The sequence below is a fragment of the Dendropsophus ebraccatus genome, chromosome 2 (assembly GCF_027789765.1).
Source record: "Dendropsophus ebraccatus isolate aDenEbr1 chromosome 2, aDenEbr1.pat, whole genome shotgun sequence".
In the NCBI taxonomy this organism is placed as follows: domain Eukaryota; kingdom Metazoa; phylum Chordata; class Amphibia; order Anura; family Hylidae; genus Dendropsophus; species Dendropsophus ebraccatus.
The window spans coordinates 108,070,411-108,092,529 of record NC_091455.1 but is presented as its reverse complement, the minus strand read 5'-3'; the positions used below and the strand labels follow the sequence as shown (position 1 = coordinate 108,092,529).

The window sequence follows — 22,119 nt, the reverse complement described above, 5'->3', positions numbered from 1 at the left end:
CTAACCTTGCCAATGTCTTGACTATATTGTCTATTCATTTCACAACGTATGGTGGTGAATAAGTGTGACTTTTCATGGAAAACACAAAATTGGGTGACCCCAAACTTTTTAACTTTAGTGTATATATTGCTATTGGGGCATTTAAGAGGTAAAATGAGATGTGTACCACATACATGTACATACATTGCATATAAGTAAAGGGGAACAAATGTGTTGTCTTGTAGTACTGAACAACTGCTCAAACAGAAAGTACAACCACAGAATTATACAGACCCTTAAAACAAAGAATTTTTAGGTTTAGAACAATGCTACAGCAATGCTATATGCTTCAAAAGCATGTTTTTATTTTACACTAGAAAACGTACCCGGCGCTGCCCCGGTATAAAGTGTCAGTGTGTTAATTAGATTTGTTCCAAGGTCTCCCAGGAGGCAAATCTATACCCTTGTTTTTTTTTGTTTTTTTTTTAGGGGAAATCGCCAGGAGCCCTATATACCCCTTTATACGCTATATACCCCGACAGTTCTGCACTGTTTATGTAAATTGTAGGTTAGAAATAAACTAAAAACTTTAAACATCCTAAATACCTAATAGCCAAACTGAGATGTCATCATGTGATCAGACTGTATACAGAGCCTGGTTATATACAACATTGGCAGTTTTATATCCAGAGCCTGGTTATATACAACATTGTTAGTGTTATATACAGCCTGGTTATATGCAACATTGGCAGTGTTATACAGTATACAGCCTGGTATACAACATTTAGGCTGGGTTCACACACAGTATATTTCAGGCAGTATTTGGTCCTCATGTCAGGTCCTCATGGCAACCAAAACCAGGAGTGGATTGAAAACACAGAAAGGCTATGTTCACACAATGTTAAAATTGAGTGGATGGACGCCATATAACGGTAAATAACTGCCATTATTTCAATACAACGGCCTTTGTTTTAAAATAACAGCAAATATTTGCCATTAAATCACGGCCATCCACTTAATTACAACATTATGTGGATATAGCCTTTCTGTGTTTTTAATCCACTCCTGGTTTTGGTTGCTATGAGGACCTGACATGAGGACCAAATACTGCCTGAAATATACTGTGTGTGAACATAGCCTAACAGTGTTATACTAAGCCTGTTTATATGCAACATTGGCAGTGTTATATACAGCCTGGTTATATACAACATTAGCAGTGTTATATACAACCTGGTTATATACAACATTGGTAGTGTTATACAGTATACAGCCTGGTATACAACATTAACAGTGTTATACTGAGCCTGGTTATATACAACATTGGCAGTGTTATATACAGCCTGGTTATAAACAACATTGGCAGTGTTATATACAGCCTGGTTATATACAACATTGGTAGTGTTATTCTGAGCCTGGTCATATACAACATTGACAGTGTTAGTGGAGATCCTGTATACCTTTAGTACATAGTTAGTGGAGGTCCTGTATACCTGTAGTGTATAGTTTTAAGGTTCTGTATACCTGAAGTGTATAGTTTGGGGGTCCCCTCCACCCCTGCCAACTGCAGACCATAAGTAAGGTGTGTGTGCAGAAAACCTGCAGCTTATAATAATAAGTTCATACACAATCCTGCATCATCATAATCTGGCCCTTTTAGGCACTACCTTTCATCCTTGGTGAGGACAACACAGAAGAGGTTTCAAAGTTTCTAATACTGTATACACCCCCCCCCCCCTTTGCAGGTAGCCCCCGTACTGAATACACTCCCTTCCTGCAGGTAGCCCCCCACCCCTGCGGGTAGCCCCCATACTGTATACACTGCCTCCCTTGCAGATAGCCCCCATACTGTATACACTCATCCCTGCAGGTAGCCCCATGTTGTATGCACTCCCCCCTTCAGGCAGCCCCCATGCTGTATACAATCCCTAACACTCCTTACTGTATACATTCCCCAACCCCACCACCCAGCAGGTAAGCCACTTACTGTATACATTGTATATACACTGTACACTGTAAGGGTGCCTTCACACCTACCGTATCGAAATCCGCTGCGGATCCAGTGTCTTTCAACCCTATGACACTACATACTCACAGTGAGATTGATATTCCGCTGCGAGTATGTAGGTTAACCGCCTCGGCGGCCGGAGCGTAACTTACAGTGACCGAGGCACCCATCATCCCGCCTGCACAGGCCGCTGTTAGATTGTGCAGGCTCCCCTCCAGTGTGTTCAGTGCTGGGCTGCTGCTGGCGGGCACGGCTTTCTCCTCACGGCTCTGGATGCCCCCCCTGAAGCAAGCTGGAGCGGTGTGTGCAGCGTCCAGAGCCATGAGGAGAGAGCTGTGCCCAGCAGTAGCAGCACAGCACTGAACACACTGGAGGGGAGCCTGCACGATCTAACAGCGGTCTGTGCTAGCGGGATGATGGCGGCCTCTGTCACTGTAAGTTACGCTCCGGCCGCCAAGGGGTTTAATTTACATACTCGCAGCAGGATGTCAGTATGTAGTGTCATAGGGTTAAATGACACTGGATTTGCAGTGGATTTCGCTGCGAATTTGCAATGTGAAATCCGCTGCGGATCTGGTAGGTGTTAAGGCACCCTTACTGTATTTATTTCTGTGGATGTTGTGAGGCAGCTGGCCCTAGCAACCAGATTTCAGCTCCCTGTGAAAATGAAAGCAGTAATCCTATTGGTTGCTAAGACTCCCAATTGCCGTTTCCTCTGGGCAGAGCTGCAGCTAATTATATCACCTGTGTTTGCAGTGTGGAGATTTTCCCATTCATCTCTACGGGGCGCTCTCTCCCCTCCCCTCCTGTACATCTGGCAAGGATGGGACCTTCGCTCTAACCTTCCCAGGCACCCAATGTATCTGTGTGCCAAATTTGGGGTCAAACGGTTCAGGCGTTTGTAAGTCTATACGGGACAGACAGACAGAAAGACAGACAGACTTTCATTTTTATGATATTGATCAGAGTATACCTTTAATGCTCAGCAGACAAAAAAAGGAATATGACTTAAAAACATTCAAATATATCTTTTAGACAAATGTATTTTACATTTGTATTTTAGATATTACATTTCTTTTTGGCAGACCCTAAGGGGGCACTCACAAGTTCTGTGATTACAGTCTGTGCAGGGAAGATGGACTGAAATGAAAGAACTCCCAGTATCATGATTCATTATGATGCCGGGACCTTCATTTTAGTTCAAATCTTTGTGCTACTATACGGACAAAGGAATGCTTTTGCGCCAGTACTTTAGCATGAAGATTCAAACTGATTTCGAGGTCTCAGCATCATAATAGAATATGATGCCAGGAGTTTCATCATTAGGGTCCATCTTCCCTGCACGGACTGTAATCTCAGAACTTTTTTTTATTTTTTATTTATCAAATCAACTGGTGTCAGAAAGTTATATAGATTTGTAATTAAAGGGTCACTAAAATCTTTAGTGGGCTGCAAGATACATTTTCAACCTGCTGCTCTGCTCCTGATGCACACTCCTGATGCAGGCACGCACCAGATGCAGATTTCTTCCAGCAGTGCAGTGATTGCAACTGCATTTCATGCAATCAACTGCGCTGCTGGCAGAAATCCATATCCAGGGCCGATTCTAGCTTTTATGCTGCCTCAGAAGAAAATTAAAATGGCGCCCCCCCCCCCCCCAATTAATCAGTAAACAACTTCACACCTAGATATATACTAGCAGCAATTATTCCACACAGATAGGTATATATTAGCTATAAATATACCACACATATAAAACATATACCAGCAGTCACTGTATGACATAAACGTTTATATACCAGCAGTGTATATACTGCATACACACATGTACCAGCAGTGCGTATACTGCATGCAAATACATATACCAGCTGTGTGACCAGTGACCGCCATTCCCCCGTCTCTGTGCCTTAGGTCATGTGCACACTATGTATAACACTGGCCGTTCTGTGACCAGAACTGTGTACTGCAGTACCAGCCAGATGATCTTCATTCCTACTGAATTTGAATGCGGGTGTACCCGTGTGCGCCCACATCTGAATTCACCTCTGCACTCAATGGAGCGTGCGGCCGGAGCCACACGCTCCATTGTGTGAACTGACAGGTTCTCTGCAGTCACTATTCAAAGAATACTGAACAGAAAACTGAAAAGGATGAGATGGAGAGATGATGATGATGATAAACTATAAACATGAGAGCCGCATAATCGGCATATCCCTCACCATGCTTTATAGGTCACCTCCCTTGATCAAATGCAGTAGTCCTCCCCCTGTAGAGGATTACTGCATTTGATGAAGGTGCCTCCTGTAATGGTGGAGATCACCTAATAACCCAAAACAGCATCTTGGTGATACTGACCTCCTAATAGAACCTCAGAAGACAGAGCTCATGATGCAGAGGAGGGGGACACAGCATACACAGAGGAGGGGGGCACAGGGCACTCAGAGGAGGGGGACACAGGACAGCAGCACAGCTCTGCAGGGTCAGTTCCTAGTCTTCACACGTTTTTGACCTCTGCAGGCTGCCGTGCGGAGTCCCCTCCTCCTCCTCCTGCTTCCAGTCCCAACACTCAGGCAGAACACAGTGGAGGAAGCATGCAGGGTACACAGAGAGACTTTGTGTTATTGTGCATCCTCCACTGTTTGCTTTGCAGATAAGGCAGCCGGGACCCAGATAATGCAGCAGGGGGAGGGGGTCCTGAAACTGCTGCTGGGCAGCTGTTCTCATTTAGTTAAGTTAAAGATTATCTAACTAAAATGACAGTGCAGGATTGTGCCGCCCCCTCAGGAAACTCAGAGTCGGCCTCATGGGAGGAGCGGCCCTGTCCATATCCTTCACGTGCCTTAATGACGGGTGCAGCAGGAGCGCAGCAGGTGGTTTTTTGACAGTGTATCCTGCTGCCCGCTAAAGAGTCTAGTTACCCTTTAACTTCTATGTTAAAATATCAAGTCTTCCAGTATTTATCAGCTGCTGTTGTTCTGCAGGAAGTGTTGAATTCTTTCCAGTATGACATGGTGCTCTCTGCTGCCACCTCTATCCATGAAAGGAACTGTCTAAAGTACTAGAGGTTTTCTATGGGGATTTTTTACTACTCTGGGCAGTTCCTGTCACACACAAGTGGAAGCAGAGAGCACAGAGAACAGAGAGAATACACCCTTTCCAGCAGGACATACAACAGTGGGGACCGGCTGCAGTGAGGAGCCCGGCCCTCACCGTTAATGACAGGCTGCAGCGATCGCGCTGCAACGTGTCATTAACCACTTAAATGCCGCTGCGTTTAAGTGTAAGTGACAGGGGCAGTCCCCTGTCACTTACCGAACGGGACCCCCACAGTGTGACTGCGGGGGTCCCCATTGCTGTATTGGACAGCCGGAGGTCTCTTACCTTCCTCTGTGCGGTTTGATCGGCGCTCTGCTGATTGAGTCTGCCACAGGCAGGCTCAATGAGCAGAACGCTGTAACACTTATCAATGCTGTGCCTATGACATAGCATTGTACAGTGTTTGCAATCTAATGATTGCAGGTAAAAGTCCCCCAGGGGGACTTAAAATGTGTAAAAAAATGTTTTTATAAGAACCCCTCCCCCAATAAAAGATGAAATCACTGTAAGTTCCCATTATAAAGATAAAGCATATACAATAAATATAGTATATACCGTAGCGTGCGTAATTGTCCATTCTATTAAAATATAACAATCGTCATTGAGAACTACATAAACGAAAAGAGGGGAAAAAAGTTCCAGGATTACCGATTGTTTGTTACATAATATATTAAAAAAAATGTATTAAAAAGTAATCAAAATGTCCGAGCTACACAAATATGGTATTAATAAGAACTAGAGATCTTGGCGCCCCAGGTCCCCACCTCCTCTCCTCTTTTCCATCCACTGCAAAAAATCTGAAAATTGTGACATGTTGCATGAGTCACACTCTGTCTGTTCCTATAGAGAGGGGAGGGGGGAGGAGGGAGTTAGCCGGCAGCAGAAAGCAGATAACAGAGGATTATAGGCACAGAGCTGGGTGACAGCTGTAATCAGAGCTCAGAGCAGTCCTGGTGACTGTCAGAGGAGATAGAGGGTGAGGTATTTGTAGATTAACTCTTTGTTGCCCTGTTTTGGTCTTTTATTTAGCTGTCTCCATAGGAGAACAATGAAGACAGGGGAGAGCTTTAAACTGCTTTTTCATGATAAAAATGCATTTTTCGGCTAATAAACCCAATGACAAAGTTTCTTAAAATCACCTGGACTATAGATTTCTGCAAAAAAAATTCATGAAAATGACACTTTAAAGGACAACTTGGCCAAAACTATTTTCGAATATGTTATTACTTATGGAAAGTTAGATGACTTTCTAATGTACATTAATTATGGGGAATGCACATATAGGGCTATTTTCCTTAAAGGGGTTGGCCACTTTATAGTAAATTCGCTCAGTGTACAGTATTAGTAAGTGTACTTACTGTATATACTGGCAGCAGCTCCCTGTGTACCTCATAGAGCTACAATCAGCCTCCCCTCCTCCAGGCTGTGCTGCCCTGCTCTGTGGTGTTTTGGTCCATAAGATTGCTGACATGGAGGAGCATGTGACCAGGCCCCGCCCCCCAGTGTCCACCACTGAGTCTGTATATGTCTATGGAGGACACAGTGGACAGGTCACATGCTCCTCCATGTCAGCCATTTTATAGACAAACAAAACAGAGCAGGGCAGCCCAGCCTGGTGAAGGGGAGTCTGATTTCAGCTCTATGAGGTACAGAGGGAGCTGCTGTCAGTATATGCATTGAGTATACTTACTAATACTTTGTACTGACCTATTTTACTATAAAGTGGCAAACCCCTTTAATTTAGTAGATCAGGGAGACTTCAGATTCTCTAAAAAATAGTGACATCACAAATCGGGGGTGTAATTCCAATGGCGTGTCGAGCAGGGGCACACTATATATAGAAGTCAATGAGTACCATTGACTTCTATATACAGTGCGCCCCTGCTGGACACTCCATTGGAATTACAATGGATGTGTGTGTAAATGGAATATGCAGTGTTTTTGATTGAATACATTTAGGGAATACTTTGGGGAGCAAGTGTCCTTGATCCCCAAAGTATTCCATAAATGTAATCAATCAGTACATCACAGTAAGCCCGCCGAACTGCCGCTGCCGCCCGCCGAACCGCCGCTCTGGACTACACTCAACTACTACTCTCATCACCTGATCATAGCATAAGCAGGTGATGGGAGAGTAGTAGCTGGGTTATACTGTGATGAGATCGCCGCCGCTGATGCTGATGCCGCGCAGGGGGAGCAGCTCATCACTGTGCAGATATCATCCTCCTCCGATCCCCCTCCTGCTCTCCGATGACGCTCTCCGATCGGAGAGCGGCAGCCGGGCGGGGAGTCAGCCATCACATAATGTAAAGTTTGCCTGGATCTCGGAAGAGGAAGCAGGAGGGGGGAGCGGAGGGTAATGATAGCTGCACAGTGATGAGTGGCTCCCCCTGCGCGGCATCTGCATCAGCGGCGGCGATCTCATCGCAATATAACCCAGCTACTACTCTCCCATCACCTTCTCATGCTATGAGCAGGTGATGAGAGTAGTAGTTGAGTGTAGTCCAGAGCAGAGGCGGCAGTTCGGCGGGCTTACTGTGATGTACTGATTGATTACATTTATGGAATACTTTGGGGAGCAAGGACACTTGCTCCCCAAAGAATTCCATAAATGTATTCAATCAAAAACACTGCATATTCTATTTACACACACATCCATTGTAATTCCAATGGAGTGTCCAGCAGTGCGCCCCTGCTGGACACTCCAATGGAATTAAACCCCCGGTTTGTGACGTCACAGTATTTTAGAGAATCTGAAGTCTCCCTGATCTACTAAATTAAGGGAAATAGCCCTATATGTGCATTTCCCATAATTAACCCTTAGACGACCCTGGACGTAAACATACGTCCAGGGCCGCCTCCCTGCGTCCAGAGCGGGGCCGCGCGGCGGCCGCGCTCTGAACCGCCGCAATCCTGGGTGCTGCATGTAGCTCGGGATCGCGGCTATTAGCGGGCATGGTGTGATCGCCGTGCCCGCTAATCAGGTAATCGGAGGCAGCTGTCAAAGATGACAGCTGCCTCCGATTACCGGCTGCGGCACTTCCCTGGTGTCTAGTGGGTGAGATCGCTCCTCCGGGACGTTGTCCCGGAAGAGCGATCTCTGTACCTGATGCCGGCCGGGAACCTCTCCAAGATGGCGCCGTCCCCGGCTCGGCACTCGTTTGTTTTCGGCTGCAGCAGCCGAAAGCAAACGAGTGCCGATCTCATTGATCTTTGCTGTATAACTATACAGCAAAGATCTCAATGAGAGATCTGAGTGCATATACTAGAAGTCCCCCAGGGGGGCTTCTAGTATATGTGTAAAAGTAAAAATAAATGTGATGTTATAAGTAAAAATCCCCCTCCCCTAATAAAAGTCAGAATCACCCCCCTTTTCCATATTATAAATAAAAATAAACAAATAAATAAATAATAATGTTTGCTATCGCCGTGTCCTTAATCGCCTGAACTATTAATTTATCACATTCCTGATCTTGCACGGTAAATGGCGTAAGCGCCAAAAAAATCCCAAAGTGCAAAATTGCACATTTTTAGTCGCATCAAATCCAGAAAAATTGTAATAAGCGATCAAAAAGTAGCATATGCGCAATCAAGATACCGATAGAAAGAACACATCATGGCGCAAAAAATGACACCTGACACAGCCCCATAGACCAAAGGATAAAAACGCTATAAGCCTGGGAATGGAGCGATTTTAGGTGACATATATTTGTTAACAATGGTTTTAATTTTTTACAGGCCATCAGATACAATAAAGGTTATACATGGTACATATCGTGTTAATCGTAACGACTTGAGGAACATATATAACAAGTCAGTTTTACTCCAGGGCGAACGGTGTAAAAAAATGTGTTTTTTTTTTTTTTCAATTTAACCACACAATTTTTTTCTGATTTCGCAGTGTACTATATGCAAAAATGTGTCATTGCAAAGTACAATTAGTGGCGCAAAAAATAAGGGCTCATGTGGGTTTTTAGGTGGAAAAATGCAAGTGCTATGGCCTTTTAAACACAAGGAGGAAAAAAACGAAAATGCAAAAATTGAAATTGGCCGGGTCCTCTAAGGGTTAATGTACATTAGAAAGTTGTCTAACTTTCCGTAAGTAATAAAATAAAATAAGAGTTTTGGCCGGACTTCTCCTTTAATAGTGTTGAGCGAATAATATATACTATAGTCGAACTATAGTCATTATGTCCCAGATGCATTCCATAGGTTTTGGCATCATTTCCTGAGGTGTCATTGTGTACTTGATATTGGATAAATATCAGGGGCTATTTGAATTTAGAATTTACGAATATTTCACTATTCGCTCCAGTACTCCAGTACTAAACATTATGATTGATATTAACTCCTAGACGACCCTGGGCGTACCCGTACGTCCAGCGGTCGCTAGAGGAGTTCAGAGCGAGGCCGTGCAGCAGCCCGGCTCTGAACCGCCATGGTCCCGGGTGTGGCTTATAGCCCAGGACTGCTGTGCCAGCTAATTAAGTATTCAGATGAAGCTGTCAAAGTCCTGAACGCATGTGCCGACAGGCGGGGGTAAGCTCCTTACCTTTGTCCTGTCTGATCGCCGATCTATGTGTAGAGTCTGCTTTCAGGCAGGCTCTATAAATAGATCGTCGATAACACTGATCTATGCTATGCTATGACATAGCATAGACCAGTATACCTAATCTAATGATTGCATCTTTTATAGTAAATAAAAGTGTTTAAAAAAGTGTAATAAAAAAAGTTTTGAAAAGGATTAAAAAAAAACTCTTATAAACCCCCTCCCAATAAAAGTTTAAAAGACTCCATTATAAAAAAAGGCCCATTATAAAAAATTAAATAAATAAATAAACAAACATATTACATATCATAGTGTGCGGAATTGTCAGATTGTTAAAATATAACATTATTGTTCCCGCACAGTGAACGCCGTAAGCGGAAACAACAAAAAAAAGCACCAGGATTGCTAATTTTATTAAATTATATATCACAAAATTTTTTTAGAAAGAGCAATCAAAATTTTTCTGTTACACTGATATGATATTTATAAAATCTAGAGATCATGGCGCAAAAAAATGACACCTAACCAGCCCTGTAGGTGGAGAAATTAAAGCGCTATGGCTCTTAGAAGGCGGGGAGAAACATTGTGTTAATTTGACTCGGACTTTTGTGCATCAAAGGGCTCTGTCTTGAAGGGGTTAAAAGGCCACAGTGAAATAAAAATAAAAAAAAGGAATTTGTTACAGGGGGTTTCGTGTTTACAACAGGCAACTTGAATAACTTTTATATTATTTGACTGCTTTAAAAAAACCTTTTAAAAATTAAAACCTTAAAAAAAACTAAATGTGTTTAAAATTGCTCTATTTTGATTATTATAATGCTTTTATTTTTTTGTCTATGGGGCTATGTAAGGCATCATTTTTTGCACCATGATCTGTTCTTTCTTTCGTTAGCCTGATTTGATTTTTTTTATTGCTTTTTATTACAATTTGCCTGGACTTAATGTGTGGCGCTGGGTGTGGCGCCGTTCAGAGAAGGCTCATGTTGCGACCCCTCTCTAAACACCCCAGCAGCGTCAGGTACGTCATGGGACACCAAGGGGTTAATCATGATTTATACATTGCAGGTGTAAATCATGCTAAAAACCTATGCCTGCTCCCGAGGTGAAGGGTTACAGCTGCTCCTGAGGTGTAAATTTTTGCGCCTGTCATTTCTGCCCCTGTCATTTCTGGCCAGGTTTACTAAGAGCCTTAGTAAATCCATCCAGCGCACAGGGTCAGTGAATTTTATTAGACCAGAGTATTTGTGCACTGGTTTTCTATTTTTTCCCTTAGTATATTATTAGTATTATGTGTGAAAGCCAGGGATGCCGGTTCAATTTCAATTTCAATATTTCTACACCCTCTATGACATACACTATAAGAAGGACTTCTTAATTTAATATTAGCTTAAATTATAAAACTCTGTCAGAACATTTCAGTTTAAGTGTCACTTCAGAAGAGGAGAATGTAATTAAATAATTTTTTTATGCAAAATACCTAATTTCACATGAATAAACATCCATTTTAGCTTAACAAAACACTCAGCATGAATGCAATATGAGTTTCATATGGAGAAAATGTGGATTGTGATCCATGATTACACAGAGATCATTTTGAATGCTAAGGCATATGCTTGTGTGAAATTGACCCAGTTCTGGGAAGTTATATTTATCAATAAATAAAACACAGCTGAAGTTCACGTTTCAGTGTCAAAAATCTCAACAGTTGTTTAGCATCTAAAATGCACAGGATACAAGCATTTTTCCAACAAATGTTTACAGGGCCCTCCATGGATAAATCACTATATGAAAATTCCAGTGGGTCAGAAGTTTACATACATATGTTCGCAGTGCATTTAATCCCTTGCGCATGACGCATGACAGCTATACACATCATGCGGCCTTTGAGGGTGATCAGAAAGGGCTCCCGGCATGACCGCTCTCTGCAGCCTGCGGTCCCCGGTTGCTATGTGTAGCCAGGGACCACGGGTATTAGCCTGCGCGGGCCAATCGCCGCTGCCGGCTAATTAACTATTCAAATGCAGCTGTCAAAATTTACATCTGCATTTGAATAGTGGTGGTGCCCCCTGTTCCTGTTGTCTAGTAGGGGGATTTCCCCCCCCCCCCCATGATGCGATCCGGAAGGGGAGATCCCTTGTACTGAGCCGGCCGGGGCTCAGCGTCGGAATGACGCTGATCCCGGCTCGGCATTCCATGTATGTGGTCTACAGTAGATCATTATAATAGAGCACTTATCTGATGGATCAGTGTTCTATTATATACACAGCATTGATCTCAATAGGAGATCAGTGCTGTGTATATAGAAGTCCCCCAGGGGGCTTCTAATTACTGTTAATGAAAAAAAAAATGTTTTTATTAATAAAAAATCCCCTTCCATAATAAAAGTTTAAATTACCCCGCTTTTCCCATTTTATAAATAAAAATAAATAATTAAGTTCCTGATCTTGCACAGTAAACGGCGTAAGCGCAAAAACCCGCTAAAGTGCAAAAAAAAAGTCTAAGATTAAAAAGTCGCATATACTGTATGCAAACAAGGTACCGAAAGAAAGAACAGATTGTGGCACAAAAATATTACACCTCACACAGCTCCATAGACCAAACAATAAAAGAGTTATAAGGGTGGGAATAGAGCAATTTTAAAGACATTTTTTTTTTTTTAAAAGGTTATAATTTTTTAAAAGCCATCCAATAACATAAAAATTATACAAATTACATATCAGTGTAATCGTACTTACTTGAGGAACACAGATAACATGTCAGTTTTACCATAGGGTGAACAGCGTAAGTACGAAACCTCTCGAAATAAAAGGAATTGCACCTTTTTTCCAATTTCACTGCACTTATAATTTTTTACAGTTTTTCAGCATATTTTATAGAAAAATTAAGTCTGTATTTGCAAAGAATAATTGGTGTCACAAAAAATAAGGGCTCATGTGGGTCTGTAGGGGAAAATATGCAAGCGCAATGGCCTTTTAAACATGAGGAGGAAAAAATGAAAGCGCAAAAATGAAAACTGGCTCTGTCCTTAAAGGGTTAAATAGCCTTAAAAAGTCCAGACAACAAATGCCATGGTGTTAGAAGCTTCTGATATGCTAACTGACATAATGTAAGGGAACTTGTGACAATACTTTAAATGGTACCTGTCATGAAGTATTCTGGAACCAATGCGGCATGCAATCCATTTGCCTCTAGAAATTTTGGTATCCATGGAGACGACCATCCTGGGTTGGTAAGCGCGTGACCAACAAATGGATCAGAGCGTGTAACGCCCTGGTGTGGTCTCTATAGATACCTGAACAACTTTAAAATAAATATATATATATTATTATTTTTTTTTTTTTCTCAGACGCAGTGGTTAAAATGGTTGAAGAGGGGTGCGTGGTGCTTTTATTTCAATAAACTTATATATATGTAAAAAAATAAATAAATAAATATATATATATATATATATATATATATATATATATATATATATATACACACCCCAGTGACTTAGTAGTAGGACCATGTTATAGACCCCCAGCCCCCCCCCCCCCCCCAAAAAAAAAACAAAAAAAACAAAAAAAAAACTTGACTGCTATATTAATCAAGTGGTTATTAACTGTTGTTTGGGTATACACTTTAGTACCAATTAGCACTCTGCAGTACTGTGGTAACTTACTGCCTATGCAAGATTTGCCCTTACAGTCTAATGATGTTAATTAGTCAGTAATGACTGGCCATTTACAGGAATAGCTGATCATTTACTGTGGGCTATTGGACCCACAAGGATTAGAAGTAATAGGCTGTTGTCTAGAACAGCAGTCATCATTACTCTTTTATAAAACATCATAGTGGGAGGGTATTAAAGTCAATAACATATTATTGAGAAGAGCCCATACTTTACCCTGAGTTTTTGTTGTGTCACTGAAGGTTGTGGTATTTATAATTGTGCAGCATATACTCTAGTTCTGGCATTTTTCCAAAAAACTTTAAATCCTCAGACGATTTTACCAAGTATCAATTTTCATCATAGCCATTTTCAGATTGTTTGGCACAAATGTCCCTAGTGTTGTTATAAGTATAACAATGAAATTCCCAATAATTTTCAGATTTAAATTCTATCAAAATGAAATAATAATAGGAATAATAATTTTCACTTTTATATGCATAAAACTTACCTTACCAACATACTGGGTGTCTGAGCCTGTATACTCTTCAAGCAAAAAAAACTGATTCCACATCCATCCCCGCTTCCTACGTTGCAACACTTTTATACCATCTTGAATTAAATTGCGCTTGTTTTGATGAGTATTTTCCATAGTTGTTTTATTCACAGGTGTTGTTTGTGCCATAAATATCAAATTTGTGCAAACTATCAAAGACAGATTGTAACATGCCTTCATGATCTGCTGATAAACACTTTCAAATTCCTAGTTATAATATTCTTCTGAATATATTTATCTGTAAAAAGAAAAAAAGTAGAAAGAAAAGGTAAATTATATATATCATTTAGAAAGAAAAATAACTTTCTTTTATGTTGTTATAAAATTCAGTACAACTTTAGTTGTAAAGAGGCATAAAGGGGAAATTTGTATTAATGCTAAGAATACAGGGTGCCCAATGGTCTTAACTATAAAAATGATCTTCATTATAGTGCTTGAAAAGCACTATATTGTAATCCGTATTCTTCTTCTACCATTATAAGTAGCAGAGTTCAGTCAGTAAAATAGCAGAGCTGAGGCAGCCATGTAGCAGGGACGGTACACAAGCCGCTCTTAAAGAGACGGTACCCAAGCCACTCTTGAAGGGACGGTACCCAAGTCACTCTTGAAGGGACGGTACCCAAGTCGCTCTTAAAGGGACCCAAGTCGCTCTAAATGGGTCCCTTTAAGAGCGACCCGAGTCCCTTTAAGAGCGACCTGGGTCCCTTTAAGAGCGACCTGGGTCCCTTTAAGAGCAAAATGGGTCCCTTTAAGAGTGAAATTGGTCCCTTTAAAAGTGAAATTGGTCCTTTTAAGAGCGACTTGGGTCCTTTTAAGAGCGACCTGGGTCCCTTTAAGAGCGAAATATGTCCCTTTAAGAGCTAAATATGTCCCTTTAAGAGCGACCTGGGTTCCTTTAAGAGTGACCTGGGTCCCTTTAAGAGCGACCTTGGTGGCTTTAAGAGCTACCCGGGTCTCTTTAAGAGCCATCTGGGTCTCTTTTAGAGCCACCTGGGTCCCTTTAAGAGCCACCTGGCTCCCTTTAAGAGCCACCTGGGTCCCTTAAAGAGTGAAATGGGTCCCTTTAAGAGCTAAATGGGTCCCTTTAATAGCGACCTTGGTCCCTTTTAGAGCGACCTGCGCCCCTTAAAGAGCGACCTAGGTCCCTTTAAGAGCGAAATTGCTCCCTTTTAGAGCGAAATGGGTCCCTTTAAGAGCGACCTGGGTCACTTTAAGAGCCACCTGGGTCCTCTTTAAGAGCGACTTGTGTCGCTCGGGTCGCTCTTAAAGGGACCCAAGTCGCTCTTAAAAGGACCCAAGTCGCTCTTAAAGGGACCCAGGTCGCTCTTAGAGGGGCGGGACCCAGGTTGCTCTTAAAGGGATGAGACCCAAGTTGCCCTTAAAGGGACGGGACCCATGTCGCTCTTAAAGGGGGGAGACCCAAGTCGCTCTTAAAGGGACCCATGTCGCTCTTAAAGGGATGGGACCCATGTCGCTCTTAAAGGGACCCAAGTCTCTCTTAAAGCGACGGGACCCAAGTCGCTCTTAAAGGGACGGAACCCATGTCACTCTTAAAGGGACGGGACCAAAGTTGCTCTTAAAGGGACGGGACCCAAGTTGCTTTTAAAGGGATGGCACCCAGGGTTAAAGTTTTTCTTAAAGGGAAATCACTGTTAAAGGGGCGCTCTGGAAGTCACTGGTGAAGGGGCGCTCTGGAAGTCACTGGTAAAGGTGCGCTCTGGAGGTCACTGGTAAAGGGGTGCTCTGGAAGTCACTGGTAAAGGGGCGCTCTGGAAGTCACTGGTAAAGGGGTGCTCTTTTCAAGCACTATGTATTTCCCTGGAAATGCAAATCTAGTTATATTTATTGTTATGTTGGATTGTCATTCTCTTGTGCTTTTGGTTTTCTTGCCAGGTGTCCTATGAGTAGGTCATGTGGCTACCTGGACAGGGTTTCCCTCAAGGAGGCGTAACAGCCTACAGATATTTATGGAAGTTAAAAAAATTTAACATTTGCCAAGGGGTAATAACCAGCAACGCGTCGGAATGTTTTTTGTGCATTTTTCTTCTGAATTTTAAGATGTTATGCTATCAAAATAAACATGAAAGTTTTTAGAAGCTGTGGATCCACAAACCCTTTTTTTCTGGACTATACGAGAGACGGCCTGGAATGCTATATCCATGTGCTTCAAATCAGGGGAACCACTGAAATACTAAAGCCCCTATCACATGGGGGAACAAGACGAAGCAATAGAACGCCAACCTGTTAGGTCAGCACTTAATTGCTCCTCGTTCCCCGCTCGCTGCCAGCGCTATTACACATGTTAGTAGCAATAGTAACCATACAACACCCCCTAACACTACTCCTACAATACCTCCTGGTATTACTCTTACAACACCTCCTGGCATTATTCCTACAATATCTCCTGGTTATACTTTTGATTACCTCCTGGTATTGCTTCTGCAACACCTCCGGGAATTATTCCTGTAAAACATTCTGAAATTATTGCTGCAACACCTTCTGGAATTACTGCTATGGCACCTCCTGGAATTACCCTTATAACACCTCCTATCATTACTACTACAGCACCTCCTAGAATTACTCCTATGATACCAACTGGTTATACTCCTGAACATCTCCTGGTATTACTGCTACAACATCTCCTGGTATTAGTCCTACAACACCTCTTGGTTATACTTCTAAACATCTCCTGTCATCTCCTGCAACACCTTTTGGCATTACTACTAAATACATAACACATACCACATATGTTGGAATACCTTTTAATAGGAACCTATATCCACCATGGGTGAACCACAATTTTCCATAAATCCTAATAAAACAGGAGGATGTGGTAAATTTTAGGCCGTAATGTTAATGGTTGTGTCTTTTCTTTTTTTTTTTCGAGGGGGGGGGGGGGGGAGTTACGCGTCAAATTTGTTAATGTGGCACTTGCCTTTGGTAAATCTGGACGGTTTTTCACAGGACAAATCTAAAATCTGACCATCCCGCCACACTAAAAAAAGCAGTTTTTTAGAATAGAAAACTCTTCAAGAAAATGACGACTTGCTAACTGAATATGTCGGTTGTGACGGTTTTAAATGGCAAGCCCATAACACACCCATGGCATGCCCGCAAGTTTTTTGGACAAAAAATGTTAGTTGGGTTTTTGGTAAAATTGTATTGAGGATACAATCACCAATAATTCATGCACAAAAGGTTTCATCCATTTGAAGCTTGAATGTCACTCTTGACTTTAATACTACAGAGAGCTTCCTTAGCTATAGGCTATCCGATCATCTAATTCTCTTCACCGGTGCTGGCTGTTTTGGCAACTGTCAGAATTCTCCTAAAGGAGTCATGTAAAATATTTTCGAGTTACCTTAGATGACTAAAGCTAAATGCAAATAACTTGTGAGGTATTCTGTTGGATATACTATATATGAATGAGGAAGTGATTTATTTGTTTGCCTCTTAGATGAGCAAAAGTTATATGCTGAGAACCAATATTGAAGCAAACATAGAAAGACATATTTTACATTCAAACAAACCCAGACCATTTTCCTTTAACTCTTTTGGTCTTCCTATATAAAACATGTTCAAGGATTTCTCCCCAGTCATATAGGATTGAAGCTGCAGTCTGTTTTACAATTTGGAGTCTCATAGGGAGCACTACAATCTGTTCTATAATGCTTGTCTTGGATTTCTTAACTACTCAATCTTCTAATGCAAGTAAGACTATAGCCAAAGATACAAAATACATGTCAGATTTCTCCCACCAATCATACATACTGTCCATGCATACTACTATATGTAAACCTACATGTGCCCAGCTATAAACATGTATATATTATTATCTAGAGGAGATATACTGGGGGAGATTTATCAAAGGGTGTAAAATTTAGACTGGTGCAAACTGCCCACAGCAACCAATCCCAGCTCAGCTTTCCTTTCAGCACTGCCTAAAGCTGAGCTGGGATTGGTTGCTGTGGTCAGTTTGCACCAGTCTAAATTTTACACCCTTTGATAAATCTCCCCCACTGTGTTGAAATAAAACAACAAAATATTCGTAAATCAAAATGCACTGGTGTTGTTATGTTAGGCCATGCAACCTTCTCCTATGGTCTTTAACCCCTTAAGGTCAAAGCCAATTTTCGTTTTTGCGCTTTTGCTTTTTCCATTTTATGTTTAAAAGTCCATAGCGCTTGCATTTTTTCACCTAGAGACTTATATGAGTGCTTATTTTTTGCGAAACCAATTGTACTTTGTAATGACAGGCATTATTTTTCCATAAAATATGCTGCGAAACCGGAAAAAAAGTCGTTTGCGCTGTCAAATTGAAAAAAAAAAAAGAATTTGTTTTGATTTCGGGGAGTTTTGCATTTACGCCGTTCGCCCTATGGTAAAACTGACTTGTTACGAGTTGTTAACTAAAACTGAGTTGTTACAATTACAATGAAATGTAACATGTATAACTTTTATATTATGTGATGGCTTTTAAAAAATTCAAACCATTGTTAACAAATATATGTTCCTTAAAATCGCTCCCTTCCCAGGCTTATAGCGCTTTTATCCTTTGGTCTATGGGGCTGTGTCAGGTGTCATTTTTTGTGCCATGATGCGTTCTTTCTATCGGTACCTTGATTGCGCAAATACGACTTTTTGATCACTTTTTATTACATTTTTTCTGGATTTGATGCAACCAAAAATGCACAATTTTGCACTTTATGATTTGCGCTGACGCCGTTTACCGTGCGAAATCAGGAATGGGATTAATTAATAGTTTGGGCGATTACGTGCGTGGCAATACCAAATATGTTTATTTATTTGTTTATTTATTAATTTATATTTATAAAATGGGAAAAGGGTGATTTGGACTTTTATTATATACACAGCAAAGATCGATAAGATCGGTCATAGATTGCTATGGCCTGCTGCAGGCCATAGCAATCTATTGCAGAGCCGGGATCAGCGTCATTGCGACGCTGAGGCCCGGCACGGGCAGAAGAACGGATCTCCCCCCCGCGATCGCATCGCGGGGGGGAGATCCGTCCCACTAGACACCAGGGACGTGCAGTACAAAGTACTTCAATGCAGCTGTCAGGTTTGACAGCTGCATTGAAGTACTTAATTAGCCGGCGCGGCAACGGGACCTGCGCCGGCTAATAGAGGCACTGCCCGGCTGCAGATTGCACCCGGGACCGATGCCGTTCAGAGCGGGGTCCCAGCGGGACCCCGCTCTGAACACCCCCCGCGGCACCATGACGTACCAGGTACGTCATAGGACGCTAAGGGGTTAAACACTGGACCTAAATTAATTTAAAATGTTTTGGATTTTAAGTGGCTTCTAGTAGAAAGATTTATATTTAGCTTCCTTGTGTTTTCTATTTGCATTGTTACACTTTGCAAACAGGGCCTGACTTGGTGCAGCTTCATTACTTGTACATTTTAATGACTTTATTCCCAATGTTAAACAAAATATGTTATGTTTTAAAACTCAATTATATGTCTTTTTGTACAGTATCTTTAGATAAAGTGTACTTGTCATTAGCAAAAACTTTTAACATGTCAGAGACACACATGAAAAGTTATGATCAGGTGTTCAGACTATGACCAATCGTGAAAACAAGCAGTAAGAAGTAGACTCCCAATGCAAGTCTATGGGGCCGTCAAGGTCTTATGGATACAGACAGGTAAGGTGCATGTGGCATCTCGCTCATTCTACAATAAACTTTTTACATTATCCCTAACACTAGTGTTATTCTGGTAGAAAGGAGCTGTATTTTTGTTTTTGTATGCTGGGAGATGACATTGCAATACATGTACAAACACTCCAGAGATGTACAATACTGGATAAAAAATGTCAACCCTCATAGCTCTATGTATTCTTATCTTGTTAGGCTTCATCCACACAGCCATGGGCGAGACCATAATGCATGGTCTGTAAGTGCAGGCAACCCACAGATGTGTCACCTGCAATTGTGGACCATGCACGTTTGAAGGGGAATCAATTGGGTATTCCAGCCAGGAAATTGTTAAACCTATCATACACACATTCCTTATCTTCCCCTGAGATATACATATAGTGGTGCCTTGGATTACGAGTATAATTCGTTCCGGGACAGTGCTTGTAATCCAAATTCACTCTTAAACCAAGGCAAATTTTCCCATAAGAAATCATAGATATGCAGACAATTGGTTCCACACTCCAAAAATAATGTTTTTTTTTTATTCTTAACATGTAAAACAGATGAAACAATGAGAAACAGCTGAATATGTCATATATAAGTTACTGTACAGTATAGCAATCAGCATGTGGTGTATAACGTATAGTAACTGCATAACCCTGATAACACAGCAGCAGTTTGTAGATACAGGATGGAGGTGCAGATCCCCATAATGCAGGAGCATAGTACAACAGGCTAGAATAGAGAAGCAGGGCTGCTGTCAGAGGTCTGTGTGGTCACATGACAGCAACAGGGAAAGAGTGTGTGTTCATCATGGCCCAATCAGGACTAACAGAGACTCCAGGAAAAGAGGGGTTACAGCTATAGAGAGATTACCTCCACAGTCCTGTGTCTTGATACAAGCCCCAGCCTGAAGTGAATCTGCTATGATTTAGAAGGTGAGGGAGACTTCCTGGGCCAGAGTACAGTGCTGCAGACCCCGCTATACAGACTGTGCCCCTCCCCCGTTCTGCCTCCCACTCAGTACAGGGAGCTCTTAAACCAAAACAATGCTCTTAAACCAAGTCACAATTTTAAAAAACTGTGAGCTCTTAAACCAAAATGCTCTTAAACCAAGTTACTCTTAAACCAAGGTACCACTATATATTGTTTTTTGCAGACTCCCTCTCTCTACAAAGGCAGAATCCCAAGAGCAGAGTACTTTCTGCATTGTTCCTAAACTTTCTCCCCCCTCACCTTTAAAATGGAGGACACATGATCTCTGTCTTTGAGGGCAAGGTCATATTTATAAAGCTATCGCTAACCTGGCCCACAGATGACGTCAGAGAGCAATGTACCTAGTAGTGAATGAGGTGCAAGGCATGCTGAGATATGCAGTTTCCCCAGTCAATACCTTGTCTATAATGTGGAGTGGTGAGTGAGTGCAGGAGGGGTTGGGAGCAGCATATGTGGCTATTTAGTATTCTTTAGTTTATATAACTCCCCGAGCTATCTTCTTAAAAGCATACTTAACAGTTTTAATACTTTCAAATGGGCTGGAGTAGTAAAAATAATTATATGAATTTGCAGGAACTTGTCTTTAATATAACATTGCACTCTGCAGTATGATATTAGACTTAATATGGGTCAGTTAATCTGCAGTCACAAAGACACCACAAAGGGCAAATAGAATGTCAATGAACAAACCACACCTCACATATTGTACATGTTCTTTTTCGCCCTGTGTTTTTGTGTATCATAATTTTAAAGTATGCCATCAGCTGCAAATATGTTCATTTAATTGAAAAAATGTGTAATTTCAGAAGCTTATAAAAACAATCTCAGTGTTAGATTAATATACTGGTCCATTAAATCCTATAAAGCATCATCATTATGCTGACATAACTGGTTTGCTATTTATTGAGCATTATAATTCACATTGTCTGTTGATTTTGCTTATGTACTATACTAAAATAAGGTTATAAATTAAATGTTACATTCAGTAAGATAATGGAGAAAATTAACTCAATATTATTTTTAAAAAAAAAGTGACAAAAAAGAGTTTTTGATACTTTAGGAAAAAATAACTAACTCCTCATGGATTAGCCGGGGGTGCACCTAGCCTTTCTGCTGCCTGGGATAAAAAGTAAAATGGTCCCTTTCCAATACAAATGGAAAAATTCATGTTCAAAATCAGCAATATTAACAATTTATAAAAAAAAAATAAAAAAAAAAATAATAATATAAAATAATAATAATAATAATAATAATAATAATAATAATAATAACTATAAGTAGCGCATCTAATTTCAACAATTGATTGTCCTTGCAGAATACATCCTCTGTACATAATACTATTCTTTGTGGTTATGGCTAGTGAAAATGATATTGTTTTATATTTTATGGATAAGTGTCGGACTGGAGGTGTGGTGGGTAGAGATGAGCAAACTGGGTTCGGGTTCGAGTCAATCCGAATCCGAACTTTCGGCATTTTATTAGCTCTAAGGTTGTCTGGAAAACATGGATACAGCCAATGACTATATCCATGATTTCCACATAGCCTTAGGGCTTTATCCAACTTCAGCAGCCACCGCTAATCAAATGCCGAAAGTTCGGGTTTGGATCGACTCGAGCATGCTC

At 41.3% G+C, this 22,119-nt stretch overlaps 1 protein-coding gene across 1 annotated transcript in view; it reads right to left on the bottom strand.

The window, feature by feature from the left end:
- LOC138784161 (cadherin-9-like) overlaps positions 1 to 13,867 on the bottom strand; it is a 128,939-nt gene extending 115,072 nt beyond the window's left edge. Inside the window, exon 1 of the mRNA XM_069959673.1 lies at positions 13,790 to 13,867. Coding sequence (XP_069815774.1) covers positions 13,790 to 13,852 — 63 coding nt within the window. The 5' untranslated portion in view covers positions 13,853 to 13,867. The remainder of the gene's footprint in view (positions 1 to 13,789) is intronic.
- Between the last annotated feature and the right edge of the window lie 8,252 nt (positions 13,868 to 22,119).